Source organism: Heptranchias perlo, chromosome 1, assembly GCF_035084215.1.
Source record: "Heptranchias perlo isolate sHepPer1 chromosome 1, sHepPer1.hap1, whole genome shotgun sequence".
Classification (NCBI taxonomy): Eukaryota; Metazoa; Chordata; class Chondrichthyes; order Hexanchiformes; family Hexanchidae; genus Heptranchias; species Heptranchias perlo.
The window spans coordinates 190,475,197-190,491,581 of NC_090325.1; the positions used below are offsets into that span (position 1 = coordinate 190,475,197).

At 44.5% G+C, this 16,385-nt stretch overlaps 1 protein-coding gene across 1 annotated transcript in view; it reads left to right on the forward strand.

The window, feature by feature from the left end:
* Positions 1–2,937: 2,937 nt before the first annotated feature.
* Positions 2,938–16,385, forward strand: part of grid2 (glutamate receptor, ionotropic, delta 2) — a 700,148-nt gene continuing 686,700 nt past the window's right edge. Inside the window, exons 1-4 of the mRNA XM_067984186.1 lie at positions 2,938–2,963; positions 5,307–5,388; positions 9,990–10,050; positions 11,314–11,469. Coding sequence (XP_067840287.1) covers positions 2,938–2,963; positions 5,307–5,388; positions 9,990–10,050; positions 11,314–11,469 — 325 coding nt within the window. The remainder of the gene's footprint in view (positions 2,964–5,306; positions 5,389–9,989; positions 10,051–11,313; positions 11,470–16,385) is intronic.

The following is a 16,385-nucleotide window of genomic DNA, read 5'->3' on the forward strand; positions in this document are numbered from 1 at the left end:
TCGCTTGTACCTCTTGTACCTGGCTACAAAGTGTTTGCTGGTATCGGGAGCAAGAAGCTCCAGCATGCTCCTTTCTTGCGCAGCCAGTAAAACATGGCACAAACCTACGTTGGGAAATCCTGCACTTTCCGGAAGGTGCCATTTCCAGCATCGTGCGCAACCTTTGCCCTTCTTGCGTGCACTTTCGCTGCACTTAAGCTACGTGGTACATGTTTCTTGAAGGTGGAGCTGGCAGGTGAGAAACACCGAAGAGATGCTGAGGTGTCCAGGGCGAGATGGTCCTCTCCTGTTGAGAGTTTCTCAGTTGGGTTAACGGCCATGGATGCAGAGGGTAGCTCTGTTCTCCACTGAGCCATCCATCCAGTATTTCTTCCCCTTCAAATAATGCAGGCACCATGGTGCACTGCCCAATGGAGACATCATGGATGCTTCCTGGATAACGGCCACTGATGCGCATGATGTTGTTTCTGTTGTCAGATACCACCGGAGCATTAATTAAGTGCAAACCCTTTCTCTTCATGAAAGTCATGGGCTTAGTGTGAAGAGCCCTGATGCCCGTTTAGGTGCCATGTGTGACTCTTGTGCACCTTGCCATCCCATGAAAACTGTAAGTCATGCCCAGCTGGTCGCCTCTTTGCTGCAGGAAACGTGATAAAGGTGTTGTCCCTTGCAAACGTAGTAGTGGCCACATCCCTGATATGTGTGTGCACTACGGACTGCCTGATGTCGCAGAGATCTCCTGAGGTGGCTTGGAAGGATGTGCTTGCATAAAAATGTCACATTATGATAAGCTCCACAGGGCGAGCCATCCCTGATCTAGATGATGATGTGTGGCTCACTGCCCAGCAGATATCACAACTCTTGTGGCAGCAGGAGCGGTGAAGACTAGACTCATCTGACATGTTCAGATGCAGGTCCTGGTATAGTGATGGATGTAGCCACAATGCCCCCAGAGTCATAACACTTCCATTTATTGTCCCCTCACAAACTCCTCTTCCTCATTTCAATGATACAGTTAGGTATAAAGCTGTCTTGAGCGGTCGTGCAAAACAGGCGGCAGCAAATTGGCAGCCTATTTTGCGCTACTGCCTGATTCTCTTTCCCATGGACTTATTTCAGGTGGGAGTCTTAAGCCATAAAAAAAGGGAGAAAATTAACTACTCATCACTCTTGGGCTGGATTCAAACCCAGGTGCAAGAAGAACAACTGCAATGTTCACCTAGGCCTCTGATGTACCCCTGGAAGAAAGAAGCTCGCAGCATTGCTAGATAGGGGAAAAGATAGTGCCTGCATCTCATCCCTGGCAATGTAAGATTGGGCATGCAGCTGATTTGTGTACTGTACCAGACCTGTAGGATCTATGCCCGTGATTCCTAACATGCCACAATGGGGAAAACTGGGCCTCGAACATAATTTTCACAATTCTCTTCACTCCAGCTTCAAAAATGGTTGTAAAGTATCAAGAGATGCTTCTCTTTAGCAGACGGCTGCAAGCACTTCTCTGCCTCAAGACAATCGAACCTTAGAGGGAGGATGGGGTAAATCAAGAGAGCAGGCTGACTTTGAAGGGAAAGTAAGCTTTCGGTGTGCTTTAGGTCGAAAGGTTGGACATGGTTAAATGGGACAAGATGGTGAAAAAGAAATGAAAGTGTGGCAAAGCACAAAAGGAAAACTTGCCACAGCAGAGGAATCAAATGAAAATGTATAAAGAAGAACATTGGGGAACTAGAGTCATTACAGTAGATTTTCAGCTCGCTACGCAGGCGTAAGACTGGCATTGTGGATTAGACGCTGACTATTGAAAACAGACGATTTTTATCCCCATTGAAAAGAAAAATTGGAGTTGGGGGGGGTGGAGGGGGAATGTTTCTATAATAGGCAGCTGATCCACAGCACCAGTTTTACACTGGGCAGCAAGTTTAAAATCAACCCCGTTAATTCAAATAGAAAATCATGATGCAATAGGAGTAACTAAAGCATGGCGACAGATGGGTCAGGATTGGCAATTAAATATACCTGGGTATAACACTTTCGGGGTAGAGGGGGAATAGGGAAAGAAGAAAGCGAGGAGAGGTATTAATTAGAGGTAATATCGTAGCTGATTGGGGAATGGATCAATTTCTGGGGATGGTGTTACTTCTGTGCTGTAATATTCTACAATTAGCAGATGATCCTGAATTCGAAATCCATCTTTCTTTAAAGAATTGACCGTGCAAACAAGGACCAATCCTAAAATGAATAAGCTAGACTTCATTGTCAGCACTGTGACTTTAATGATATGATTTATATGTCAGATGCCATTAGAAGCCTTGTGTATCTGACAGCCATAAGCAACGTGATAAAATGACTACAATGAAAGATGTTAATAAAATAAACATAATTTCAAGTCAGCAAAAGGAAAACATGTGAACAAATGACAAGAACAATGCAGTATTCATAAATCAAATGTATTGTCTAAAATTGACTTTTTTTCTATTCCACTAATACTCTCCACTGTTCCCAAATGTGCTTAAAAGTGACTCCCATGCTTTGATTAAAATGCCTTGGACTGTGCTCTTTACTTTTAATTAACATGAAAGCTATTATTGCCTTGTGAACAATGGGCTCGTAGAATATTTCACCTAAATATGACCATGACACATTACAATTTAGTTCCTATAAAGCATTTTTTTCCAACAGAAAGGCTTACTATATCTGTTGGTATATAAAATAAATTATAACCCTGCTGCTAACACAGGATAGCTTGGAACTTACTGTTGGTTCCTGGTGATTTAAACTTACTTAATTCAAATTACTGAATAATTTGAATAAATCAGATATGAATTGCGCTAAAAAGTCTCCGGTACTGTTTTATTCCAGGTGCTTCAATAAAATTTATTTTAGGGGGCTGAATTTCCTCAGACCATCTGTCGCTGCACTGCCGTAAGTTCATCGGAAATGCGACGGAAACCCCGGGTAGACAGGTAAACGAGAATGGAGGCCGATGATCCATCTTTGCAGGGCACTCCAGCGTTGATAGTACAGGAGTGGGAAAGGAAGCCATTGCAAGAGATGCTCTGGCTGCGATTGAATCGATAAAAGTGGGACCAAGGGAGGGCGGCCCCTCAAGCTGGTCAATTAAGAAGAAGCAGAGAAGAGGATGGTGTGGTCAAAAAATGCAGAGGGGTTGAGGAAAAAAGAAACAATTGCATTTATATAGCGCCTTTCATGACCTCAGGATGTCCCAATGCGCTTTACAGCCAAAAAAGTACTTTTGAAGTGTAGTCACTGCTGTAATGTAGGAAAAGTGGCAGCCAATTTGTGCACAGCAAGATCCCACAAACAGCAATGTGATAATGACCAGATAATCTTCTTTTCTTTGTGGTGTTGCTTGAAGGATAAATATTGGCCAGGGCACCGGGGAGAACCCCCCTGTTCTTCTTCGAAATAGTGCCGTGGGATCTTTTACGAACATCTGAGAGGGCAGACGGGGCCTCGGTTTAACGTCTCATCCGAAAGAAGACATATCTTAGGCCTTCAGCCGGCTGATCTTCCTCCCCCGCCCCCCCAACCCCCCACCACCCCCTGCATGACCTCTGGGGCTGTGACGAGCGCCCACAGCTTGCCGGTACTATCCTAATGAGGCCTGCGGACTGATTTGCTGTGGTCCTGCCGCCATCCTCAGTAGATGCCTGAGGTCTCTACCTCTGCCGATGTAGTGACCTGAATGCCAGTATCTTCCTAACATTCAGATAACTGAACGGAAGCAGCAGGAATTCCCGTGGGTGACACCGTCCCCACTAGCCCCACCTCCTTCCGGAAATCAGGCCATCACTGGAGTGTATGGAACTTTGATCCGCCCTCGTCCCCATTGGGAATTCCCATAGTGCCACCTTCGGGCTGGAGGAGACCAGTCGTTTCTGGGACCCTTCCAAATTCCCATCCCTGCCAGTCCTCTCCCGCCCCATTCTGGCTTGAATACCATCCCAGGCCCTGAGGAAATTCAGGGCCTGTCTGCTTTTTATGTAATCTTGCCCGTAGCATAACTTCAGACAGTGCTGAGGATTTTGTATTAAAAGACTTGAAAGCCTTTCATTTCTATTGTGCTTTTCACGATATCAGGATGTTCCAAAGCATTTTACAGCCAATGAAGTACTTTTGAAGTGTAGTCACTGTTGTAATGTAGGAAACGCAGCAGCCAACTAGCGCACAACAAGATCCCATCTGGTAGAATAAGTATTCCACATCATATGTTACTCTGATGTCCCCTCTCATTTGCCTCCGTTCAAGGTGGAAGACCCCAGGTTTTCAAACCTCTCCTAATAACCCAGTTTTCTGACGCCTTGTGGCCTTTCTCTGCACATCTCCGAAGGTTTGGAGATTTTCTATGTGTCCCGATGATCAAAGCTCAACGCAGTATTCAAGAGGAAGCTCGACTATGACATAATATAGCTCCAGCATGATGCCATCCCACCAATTATGAACATTCAATCCGTCATTAATGTGAATGTTGAAGACAAGGCATTACTTTTCTTCTGATATGTAATCCATAAGTACCCAATGGGATAGAAGTAGTTTTATTTTCTCTTGATTGGACTTTGTTGTGGTTCCTGATTGGATTGGACTCCCTCTACTCTTTGGGAACCAGTTGCCCCAATTTTAACCCCTCGCATCCGATGAGAACTGGATTGGGCGGGGGTATTAAATTCGAGGCAACGTCCTTAGCTCCGTGTTCGCTGCCCTTTTAACTCGTGGGTTTGGGAAGGTGTTGGGCTCACCACAGACAGATACTCCCCAGTATGCAATAGTCAGGGGCCTGTAAAAGAAAAGAAAAAACTTGCAATTCTATGGTGCCTTTTGCCACCTCAGGACGTCCCAAAATGCTTTACAGCTAATGAAGTACTTTTGAAGTGTAATAAAAAAGACAGCAGCCAATTTGTGTACACCGAGTCCCACAAACAGCAATGAATTAATGACCAGATAATCTGTTTTAGTGACATTGGTTAAGAGCTAAATATTGGCCACGGCACCGAGAAGAATTCCCAAGCTCGTCTTTGAAATCGTGCCTTGGGATCTTTTGCATCCACCTGAGAGGGCAGGTTTAACAACCCGTCTGAAAAACGGCACCTCCGACAGTGCAGCACTCCCTCAGTGCTGCACTGCAAGTGTCAGCCTAGATTTTTTGCTCAAGTCTGTGGAGTGGGACTTGAACACACAACCTCCTGACTCAGAGGCAAGACTGCTAACACTGAACCACTGCACCACTGCTGATATCTATGAAGCTGTAACTATAATGCAGTTAGGACCCCAACGTGATTTTAACTCAGGATCGCGCGAGTCGCGCACAGTGCCCGACCCGCTAATGGAGCCTGCCGGCCGTTAGTGTCGGGCCTGAAGAGGCCCAGGAAGGTAAGTCATTTTAATTTTTTGAAGGTTTCCTTGTCGGGGACCGGGCGGAGCCAGGAATGCACCTGCAGCCCCCTCACAAGGAAACCTTGGGCATCCCCTGCCTCAAGCTCCCCACCCCTCCCTCCCTCCCCCCGGGCCTGCTGACCAATTACCTCGGTGCCAAGGTCCCGTTCCCTCAGGATCCCCCCCCCCAGCAGACACCTGCCGACCGAAATCCCGCTCCTGCCCAAGTCGCTGCTCCAATGTGGCAACAAGGCCTGGGAGTTAAAATCTCTCGGGAGTGGGGGGTGGGGTACACACCCTGCCACCATATGGGGTTGCCGCTCACCCCGTCTCCCACAGGTCCGACTCAACCCGAGTTAAGCCCGGGGCTGGTACCTTTATTGGCAGCGAGGACCTAGGATTACGGTGAAGGGAGGTCATCCTGACCAATCCCTGTAAATGTCAGTTGACTTCATGCAAATTCTTGGGCCTTTTTTAAGTTGTCATTTCCATTTTGAAAACATCACTCCCAGCTTCAGGTTCGGTCGCCTGCTGCGACTGACCGTACAACATTTTCAGGAGCTTCTTTTGCAGCCGTTACCATCACCTTTCTTCAGGAGCATAAAATATCGGAGCAGGATAAGGCCATACGGCCTCTCGCGCCTGCTCCACCATTCAATATGATCATGGCTGATCTTCGACCTCAACTCCACTTTCCCACCCGATCACCATGTCCCGCGATTCCCTTAGAGTCCAAAAATCTATCGATCTCAGCCTTGAACATATTCAACAACTGAGCACCCACAGCCCTCTGGGGTAAAGTATTCCAGAGATTTACAACCCTCTGAGGGAAGAAATTTTTCCTCATCTCAGTCCTAAATGTCCGACCCCTTATTCTGAGACTGTGCCCCCTAGTTGAAGGCTCTCTGGCCAGCGGAAACAGCATCTATCCTGTCAAACCCTCTCAGAATCTTATATGTTTCAATGAGATCACCTCTCATTCTTCCAAACTCCAGAGAAAATAGGCCAATTCTACTCAATCTCTCCTCATAGGACAACCCTCTCATCCCAGGAATCAATCCAGTGCTGTTGCACCCCCTCTAAGGCAAGTATAACCTTCCTTAAGTAAGGAGACCAAAACTGTACACGGTGCTCCAGGTGTGGTCTCACCAAAGCCCTGTACAATTGCAGCAAGACTTCCTTACTCTTGTACTCCAACCCCCTTGCAATCGAGGTCACCATGCCATTTGCCTTCCTAATTGCTGTTGAACCTGCATGCAAACTTTTTGTGTTCCATGTACAAGGACACCCAAATCCCTCTGAACATCACCATTTAATAGTTTCTCACCATTTAAAAAATATTCTGTTTTTCTATTCTTCCTATCAAAGTGAATAATCTCACATTTCCCCACATTATACTCCATCTGCCACCTTCTTGCCCATTCACTTAATCTGTTTATATCCCTTTGCAGACTCTTTGTATTCTCCTCACAGCTTACTTTCCCACCTAACTTTGTATCATCAGCAGACTTGGATAGATTATACTCGGTCCCTTCATCTAAGTCATTAATATAGATTGTAAATAGCTGAGGCCCAAGCACCGATCCTTGCGGCACCCCACTAGTTACAGCCTGCCAACCTGAAATTAACCCGTTTATTCCTACACTCTGTTTTCTGTCCATTAACCAATCCTCTATCCTAATATATTACCCCCAACCCCATGAGTCCTTATCTTGTGTAACAACCTTTTGTGTAGCACCTTATTGAATGCCTTTTGAAAATCCAAATATACTACATCCATGGTTCCATGGTTCCGCTTTATCTACTCTGCTAGTTACATCCTCAAAAAACTCTAATAGATTTGTCAAACATGATTTCTCTTTCATAAAACCATGTTGATTCTGCCTAACTGCATTATGATTTTCTAAGTGCCCATTACCCAGTTCTTAATAATAGAGGCCAGCATTTTCCCAACTACTGATTTCAGGCGAACTGGCCTGTAGTTCCCTGTTTTCTCTCTTCCTCCTTTCTTGAATAGCGGGGTTACATTTACTACCTTCCAATCCACTGAGACCGTTCTCTGAATCTATGGAATTTTGGAAGATCACAACCAATGCATTCACTATCTCTGCAGCCACCTCTGTTGGAACCCTAGGGTGTTTGCCATCAGGTCTAGGAGATTTGTCGGCTTTTAACTGACGACTTTCACAAACATCTATTGGGAGAGAGTTGTTTTCTTTTGCTCCTGTGCAACTGGGCCGATCTCCAACTGCATTCTTCAAAGTAATTACAAAGAGTCTCATTAATTAAGGCTTTAAAGCATATTATGCTACAAAATAATATCCCTCACTTCCAACTGGAAAAAAAAACACTAAATTAACAATATATTTCTGTTTATACAATTTAAAAGAAAATTGCTTGTAGCTATCTATTCTGTCTGGTACAGTGGCTACAATTAGTGTCAATTTTCAAATTGACAAATACATAGAATTTTACAGTACAGAAATGAGCCATTCAGCCCAACAGGTCTGTGCTGGTGTTTATGCTCCATGCGAGCCTCCTCCTGCCCCCATTTCATCTCACCCTATCAACATATCCTTCTATCACTTTCACCTTCAAACACATATCTAGCTTCCCCTTAAAAAAACTGATCCCAGTGTGTGCTAAACTGGAAGGATTATCAGGCAGATAATATGATGGGAGAGAGATTTTACAGCCTCTCTTGTCTTGCTGGCTTGGATCGTTTCCTTTTTAAAGTGAACAAGCATCCATGGACCAGAAACCTAACTGGACCAGCCATATCGACACTTTAGCAGGGCAGAGGCTGGGTACTGACCAAGTGGTTGACTACCTGCCCATTCAAAGCTTCCCCACCAACTATGAGACACAAGTAAGGAGCGTGATGGAATGCTTACCACTGGCCTGCATGGGTGCAGCCACAAGAACATTCAAGAGGCTTGACACCACCCAGGACAAAGCAATGTTCTCAATTGGCGCTCCAACCACTGGACTCAATGTCCTCCATCAGCGCACTCTGACTGCTGGATCTATCATCAATTGAATGCACTGCAGCAACTCCCCAAACTTACTTTAACAGCACATCCCAGCTCCATGACGTCTGCCACTGAGAAGGGGAAGAGCGTTAATGTAATGGGACATCACCACCGCTACGTTCCCTCCCAAGTCACACATCATCCTGACCTCGGACATATATTGCCAGTCGTTAATCGTTGCTGGGTCACCGTCCTGGAATTCCCCACCTAACAACATCGCCATGGGAGCATCACCACCACAAGGACTGCAGTAGTTCAAGAAGAAAGCCCACCGCCACCTCAGGGCAACAATTCAGGCGCGGGCCTTTTTCTGTTTTTGTGTCCAGAAGTTTTCTTATCTGGAGTTGCTTCATGCACTCTGCTAATGGGTCCCAGGTGTAATAAATAATATAATTCTTCTAAACCCTCGGCTTTTAACAGAGGTTACAGTGAACGATGCACTTGTAGCGTAAGCAAAGCCTCTTTGTCTGAGATTTGGAGACCCGATTCCAAAATGGCTGATTTGGTGACGCTTAGGAGCGATAAGATCAATAATATAGAACTGACTAAAGAACCACTGCAAATTAAGAAAGCAAAAACAGATACCCACAGGCGCACGCGCACACACACACACACACACACACACACACACGTCCATTTCTCTGCCCCTCCCATCCACACTCACTGCACACATACACGCGCACGCATTAATCAGCAAGGGACTGAACACTTAAGTTTTAATTCTGTAATATTGCACAGCTTTTTAAAGCAGAGGAGCTAGATTAACAAACCCCACACAAACTTTGTAAAAGTTCCATTTCATAATGAGTGGGCAGATATTTAATTTAAATTTAAAACGATTCTGCCCCTCGGCGGTCTGCGTATGGAAGCTAGCGTTTGCAAAAAGAATAATTTATTGCCATCCGGAATTTAGATTGATTGAAACAAATTGGGTGGAAATCCATACACGGGTCACATCTGCTGTCATCAGTTTTGCTGGTCAGCTGGGATTCACATCATTACCTGAAGGAAAGAGCTTTGTAAAGAGTGAGGAGACAGAGCCCGTGGCCTGGTTACTGAGTTGTACAGATCAGGAAGGTCCCTCCAGCGCCCTACAAAGAAAGTAAAACCAAAATAAACTTACCTTTACATGGGCCTCTTCCGTTCTCCTATCCTCGTGTCTTCACCTGAAGGAAAAGTCACAGTGACCTCCCCTCTCAGGACACCAGTTAAAATTGCCTCATCAGACCCCATTCTGCATATTTAAAGAAGTACCCTGCCTGGTTTCAGGCAGTTGTTCCTGCCGCCTGATCAGAAGAGCGTGTTAAAATTCCAGATGCCGTGATTGGTGTGGTTAAGTCACCCGGCCGATTTTAACTGTGGGAAGGCAGGGTTAAAATCGCCCCTTAGGTGTTACAAAGATTTTTGAAACGTGTTCGCAATTTATAATTTTAAAAAAAGGTCTATATAATAAGTTGTTTATTTGCAAACCTGCTAAAGCAAGCAGCTTATACTCCAGCAAGAAGTGGCCTTTAAACATAACAGCCTGAAATGAAAAAAAAAATGACAATGTTACTTATATTCCAGTGTGACGTATACATCATTTTTATGGTGCCATTACAGGCTCACATTAATTGTGAACCTGTTGGTAATTCACTGCAATTATAGTTGTGCTGAACCACAATTTGACCTTCGTTACCTCATCCTGCGGCTCAATTTCAAAATGTACCTGTGATTATTTCTCCTCAGAATTATTCCTTCAAATCGTTAACGGTGATTTTTCAAGCTGCTACTTTATTGTACATTAGCCCCTTAGACCTACTGTAAATGTTTCCCATTGTAGCTGGTGGTTCTATGGATGGTAATGAGTAACAATGTGTGATCTCAAACATAAGCTCGATAGTTACTGTTGAAATGGTTCAGATTTGGGAGGTTAGACAATTGTAGAACATATGAATGAAAAGAAAGTAAGGACTTGCATTTATATAGCACCTTTCACGACCTCAGGATGTCCCATGTGCTCTACAGCCAATGAAGTGCTTTTGAATTGTAGTCACTGTTCCCCTCCAAGTCACACACCATCCCGACTTGGAAATATATCGCCGTTCCTTCATCGTCGCTGGGTCAAAATCCTGGAACTCCCTTCCTAACAGCACTGTGGGAGAACCTTCACCACACGGACTGCAGCGGTTCAAGAAGGCGGCTCACCACCACCTTCTCAAGGGCAATTAGGAATGGGCAATAAATGCCGGCCTCGCCAGCGACGCCCACATCCCATGAACGAATAAAAAAAAATGTAGGGAAATGTGGCAGCCTATTTGTGCACAGCAAGGTCCCACAAACAGCAATGAAATAAATGACCAGATAATTTGTTTTAGTAATGTTGTTCATAGGATAAATATTGGCTGGGACACTGGGAAGAAATCCCCTGCTCTTCTTCAAATAGTGTCATGGGATTGTTTACGTCCACCTGAGAAGGCAGGCAGGGCCTCGGTTTAACGTCTCAACCGAAAGACGGCACCTCCGACAGTGCAGCACACCCTCAGTACTGCACTGGGTGTGTCCTCCTAGATTATGTGTTCAAGTCTCTGGAGTGAGACTTGAATCCACAGATTTGTGACTCAGAGGCGAGAGTGCTACCACTGAGCCACAGCTGACACCTTATATCATACCATGATATGTCAGTGAGTTTCTCCAGACATATCCTGCTTCCCCTTCCCCTATTCTTCAGGTCAACAACTTGCATTTATATAGCACCTTTAACATAGTAAAAAGTCCCAAGGCACTTCACAGGAGTGAGTATCAAACAAAATTCGACAGTCTGAGGAAGGAGGTAAGATGGTATATAATGTTATAGACGCTTGCTGTGCATCCTAAGATATTTTAGTAAAGCACCTCTTTACTTTAACAGGGGCAATATTTGATGAATCTGCCAAGAAGGATGATGAAGTGTTTCAACTGGCTGTGACTGACCTCAACACGAACGAGGAAATCTTACAGACAGAGAAAATTACATTTTCTGTGACATTTGTGGATAGCAACAACCCTTTCCAGGTTGTGCAGGAAGGTAAGAATCATTTATCAAGTGTTGGTTCAACTTAAATTTACCACTCCTACCTGTTGACTTGTAATCATTAGAATTTATGCCCTGTTGTTATTCTAGGTTACCATTACAACACCCAGTAAGAAATTGTCTTTTTTCGTCTCAAAAGTCCAATGGAGAAAGCTTGATCCTTCAATTATTCAGTTGATTATGTAAAACAAAACAAAGTATTGGGTTCATTTCTCTATTAAAGCTTCAGTGAGATGCATTCGAAATGTATAATTCTGAAAACTCTCATTCATTGCTGCCGTTTTTTTGGGGGTAAACTATATCCAACTTTACTGTAGAATTGGTGGAAGAAAGAGGTGGGACTTTTAACCTGACTGACCAGATTTGATCAGCCTACACCCCCCGATATTACTCTCTGTTGATTTCAGTGGAACATAAAATTGGGCGGGGTGTGAAGCAGGCGGATGATCTAATCGCGTCAGTTCTCCACCAGGCAGGTTCGGTTAAAATTGCCCCCGAGTACTTGGGATTCGTTCTCCAGATGTGTTGGTAGATCCAGGCTGGTATGTGATCAATGTTGTACCATAAATCTGGTCTGAGGCTGTGTGGCTTTTTAAAAATAAATCTTCATACTTTGACTGCAATATACATTTGATTTTTAAAAAAATGATTTATACTTGACAGGTGCATGGCAAATAAAGTATGACAGAATAGGATAGATTTTCAACTTATCGCCTGTGTTAAAAACCGCCTGAATTTCAATCCCATTTATTTTCTTGGCGGTTTCTATAACAGGCGGAGGACTCACAATGCCAGCTTCACCCCCCAGGTGGTATTTTGAAAATCCTCCCCAATATTTCACTATGAGGCCACTGGCTTAATGTGACTTAAGTAAGTCAGATTCTGTTCTTGTTATGAGATTGTGGGATTTGTACCAGTATTTTGGGGATCGCGGTGGGGGATGGGGGCAGCGATTCTGAACTTCCACAAGAAATCAAATAGCAAACACTAGCTTTGCTGGGCCTCTTCCGGCAGGTTTGGCCTGGAGGGGAAGACATCGCTGCTCTCCCCTGCTTATAAAGAATATCTTCCTGACAGCAGGACCCAAAGATGAGTTGGTCTAAAGTCCAAATTGCACAGTCTTTTCTTTCCCTGCTAAAAAATCAGATCTACGTGGACACCGGCGGGGGACAATTGGAGCTTTCTAGACTTAGATGGATACATTTAAGTTGGGTTAGGGGTTGAAGGGATATGTGGCAGAACAGGTTCGAGGGGCTGAACAGCCTACTTCTGTTCCAAATGTCATGGCAATGTACTGTGCAGTGCGCATGTTAACATCACAATCGCAAAGTACACGCACATCTCTGGGTCTGATATTTTTCGGAGGCAGGAAAACAATGGGAAATGTCAATGATTTTTTTCTTTCTCTCAAATTCGGGAAGAAATCGGATTTTAACAATTCCTCCCAAAAGTCCAGGATTTTATCAGTGGAAACCAGTAAAATGAGGGACCATTGGAGCAGTTTGTTTTGAAGAATGCAAACTCGTTTAACAGACTACTGAGCAGTCAACAAACAACCGTTAGCTGTTACCACACTGGAATTTTCAACACTCTGGATGGTGATGGTTCATAATCTTCAAGGCACGGTCAAAACCCAGGAGGGGAGGAGGGGAGGGGAGGGGTGAATTTCCTCAGAAGTCACGGCAGCAGAACAAGGGAAGCTCCCAGGAATATTCTCCCGCCCCCGAACTTCCTTTTTTTTATTCATTCTTGGGACGTGGGAGTCTCTGGCAAGGCCGGCATTTATTGCCCATCCCTAGTTGCTCTTGGGAAGGTGGTGGTGAGCCGCCTTCTTGAACCTGTGCAATCCGTGTGGTGAAGGTACTCCCACAATGCTGTTAGGTAGGGAGTTCCAGGATTTTGATCCAGCGACAATGAAGGAATGGCGATATATGTCCCAGTCGGGATGGTGTGTGACTTGGAGGGGAACTTGGTGGTGATGGTGTTCCTTATATATATTATATCATGTTGTATTGTATTATACATCTCTATTATACCATTTATTTAAAGGTCATTAGCAAAACAGTTAGTTTCAGGTGGAGGTGTTACGATGTTTTAAAACCCTGTATTTCAACATTTATTGTGAAAGCTCCGGGGCATTATACTGATGTGTCTTGTGTGTACCTCATTCACCAATAAAATCAACCAACGCAAGACTCCGCTAATCGCACAAGAGGCAGATGGTGCAGTGGAGCGATCGCTGGAGGCCTTTAGTTCAGACCTGTACGTCAGCTGATGGCGACGCTGTCTTAAAATGCTATGTTGGAGAACGTTGTAACAACTGCAATTCTGCCAGTCGTCTCCTTCTCACTGAGCACAGTGACAGCTTCCCATTTTGCAGTGCTTTGGAAGTAAGTGGGTCAAAGGATTTCAAACAAGCCTGTGCAGTCAGACTTCCAACAGCGAGTCCCACTGCTTGGAATGCCTCAGGACATACCCGCAGTGAGCCAATGATATAGCACACCACTAGCAAGCTGTACTTCACAAAGCTGTATTTCCTGATCATTTCCATAGGATATAGCCAGGATAAATAGTCACTTAAATGCATCCCATCGGCTGCTTCTAATTATTTCACTTTTTTTTGCCTTAAGGAGTCGGCAGAGATTAAGATAACACCTTAGGTCGCAAGTCCCTCTTAGTGGCTTTAACCATTGCTGTTTTGGAGGCCACTTCTAAAGCGACTTCTGGTTCACTATGCTAGGGATGTTTAGCAGGCCATGCAATACAGGTGTCTCAGTGCCCAACATGTTCTGTTGGCATTCCTTTCTCCGTTGTTTGAGTGGAAGCGTCAGCCTGTTTATTTTAACTGGGCTTAACTCCCTCCATTAAAATAGCGGAGAGAAGAATTTCAGGAAATATTCGCTGCAACTTTCAAGTTCAGCGAGGGCGTGAAAGCGTCAATATCGGATCGGCCACCATGTTATGTGCCCGTCCCGTTGACTTCAGTGGAAATCAGGCAGGGCGAATTAAGGCTGGCGGATCCGATCTCGTCCCTTTTTAGGCTCCCGCTTCAAAGTTGAAAGTTCCGTCCATTGGGTGTGAGATCGATGATCACAGAGACTGCAAACCAATTTAAACAAAAGGTTTATTTATTTTTTGTTAAGGGCGACAGACATCAAAATAAGTCACACGATTTGATCAGAATGAGCAAGGGCCCAGCAGGTTGGAAGTTAGGCAGATTTGGAGCCTCCCGCCGTCAATAAACTTAACTGCATAGGGGTTACGTCAGTCATCTCTATGGCTTCCCCCAGTCCGCTGCTGGTCCAGTGATTAGAAGCTTTGTTAATGTAGTACATCTAAATTATGATTAATTCCATTATGATGTTTGACATTTTGAAAAAAGCTATTATCACATAACCATACCAATGACGAGGTCGAAACTAGCCTATTGTAATTATTGCATTAATTACTTTTCATTTATTAAAATATACGATTTAAGTTACTGGTGTTGAACTTCTGGATATTGAATATACTCCCATCAGGCAAAAAACTTATGCCTCACACACTGAACAACTCCTTCACAGAGGGGATGTCACCCAGAGGGCATTGGCAGCTCCAATTACTGAAACTTGGTGGACTGAAATCTTTTAAAATCTGGGACTTCCAGTAAGAGAGAGTCAGCTTTTTGAGTGATTAACCGTGAAAGTTCTGGTGATCACTAAAAGCGATTATACACGTGTATGTACGTACGTAACTTCATATCGAAAGTCCGTTTGTCTTTTGCACAATTGGGTTGCACTCAATAGAAGCATAAAGGTGAAAGAAACGAGATTGAAATTGAATTGGGTAGCTCTTTCAAAGAGCCGGCACGGGCACGATGGGCCGAATGGCGTCTTTCTGTGCTGGTATGATTCTGGAAATAAACAGCAAATAAAAGCAACAGAAGATGAAGATTTGCTCTGCGCTCTCGTTATCAACCTGTTCACGGGTTTTGCTACATCAAAGCACAGAGGCAATCTCCCTCCCGAGATCAATACAAAAGAAATAAGGGATAATGTTATGAGTTTGTTTGGAGCAAATAGCAAGATTGAGGTAAGTACCCCCAGGTTCCCAAAATACACTCCCCTCAGGTGACGTGCTTATCCATCGGCACAATCTCGTAAAATGACCCCTATAGAGTCAAATAAAAACAAACATGGTGGATGTTAACTCCTGGGTGGGAACATGGCAAAGCCAGCTTAGTAGTGGAAGGAGATTTTGAGTTAAAATCAAGCCCGGTGTTCCCTTCCTCATCCCCCACTCCCACAATTACCAAGCGCAAGATTACAAGCCCTGCACATTGCTGGAAAACGTTGCGGAACTGGTCTGACAGTCAACACCTCCTGGTCTGCTGCATCCAAACCTTTTGTTGGAGCCCGCGCAGAAACGATAGGTGCAGATTTAATCCCGAACTGCAGGAACTGAAGTCTTGCCGATCTCGGCAGCTGATGCTGGAACGACGATTCCGTTGGCGTGTGCGCTCGCCGTTATATTCCAGCGAGCAAAAGTCTGGCTTTCTTTTCAGGAAATGGCTCTTGTGCTGTGTTCTTGTCCAGCTGTGATGAATTTTCAGATGTTTTAATGCAATGGTTTGCCTGCACACTTTAAGCTTCATTTGAAGCAAAACGATGGGAGAATAGTTTCTAAAAATGGGACTTAACTAGAAAATGGCTGGGGGTAATTTTGACTCTGTCCAATAGTGTAAAATGGGTGAAAGCGAGTCAGCAGCCCGTTTTACATCGCTCCCCATTTTTATTTCCATTGACTTCAGAATTACCCCAGCTCTGTTTTTATTAAGGTGTAAAGGACTCAGATTGATGTTTAACAGGGTAAAGGTAGGGTCTCAATGGGTTAATGTGCACATCCACTGGAGCTCTTCATCCCACTGCAGT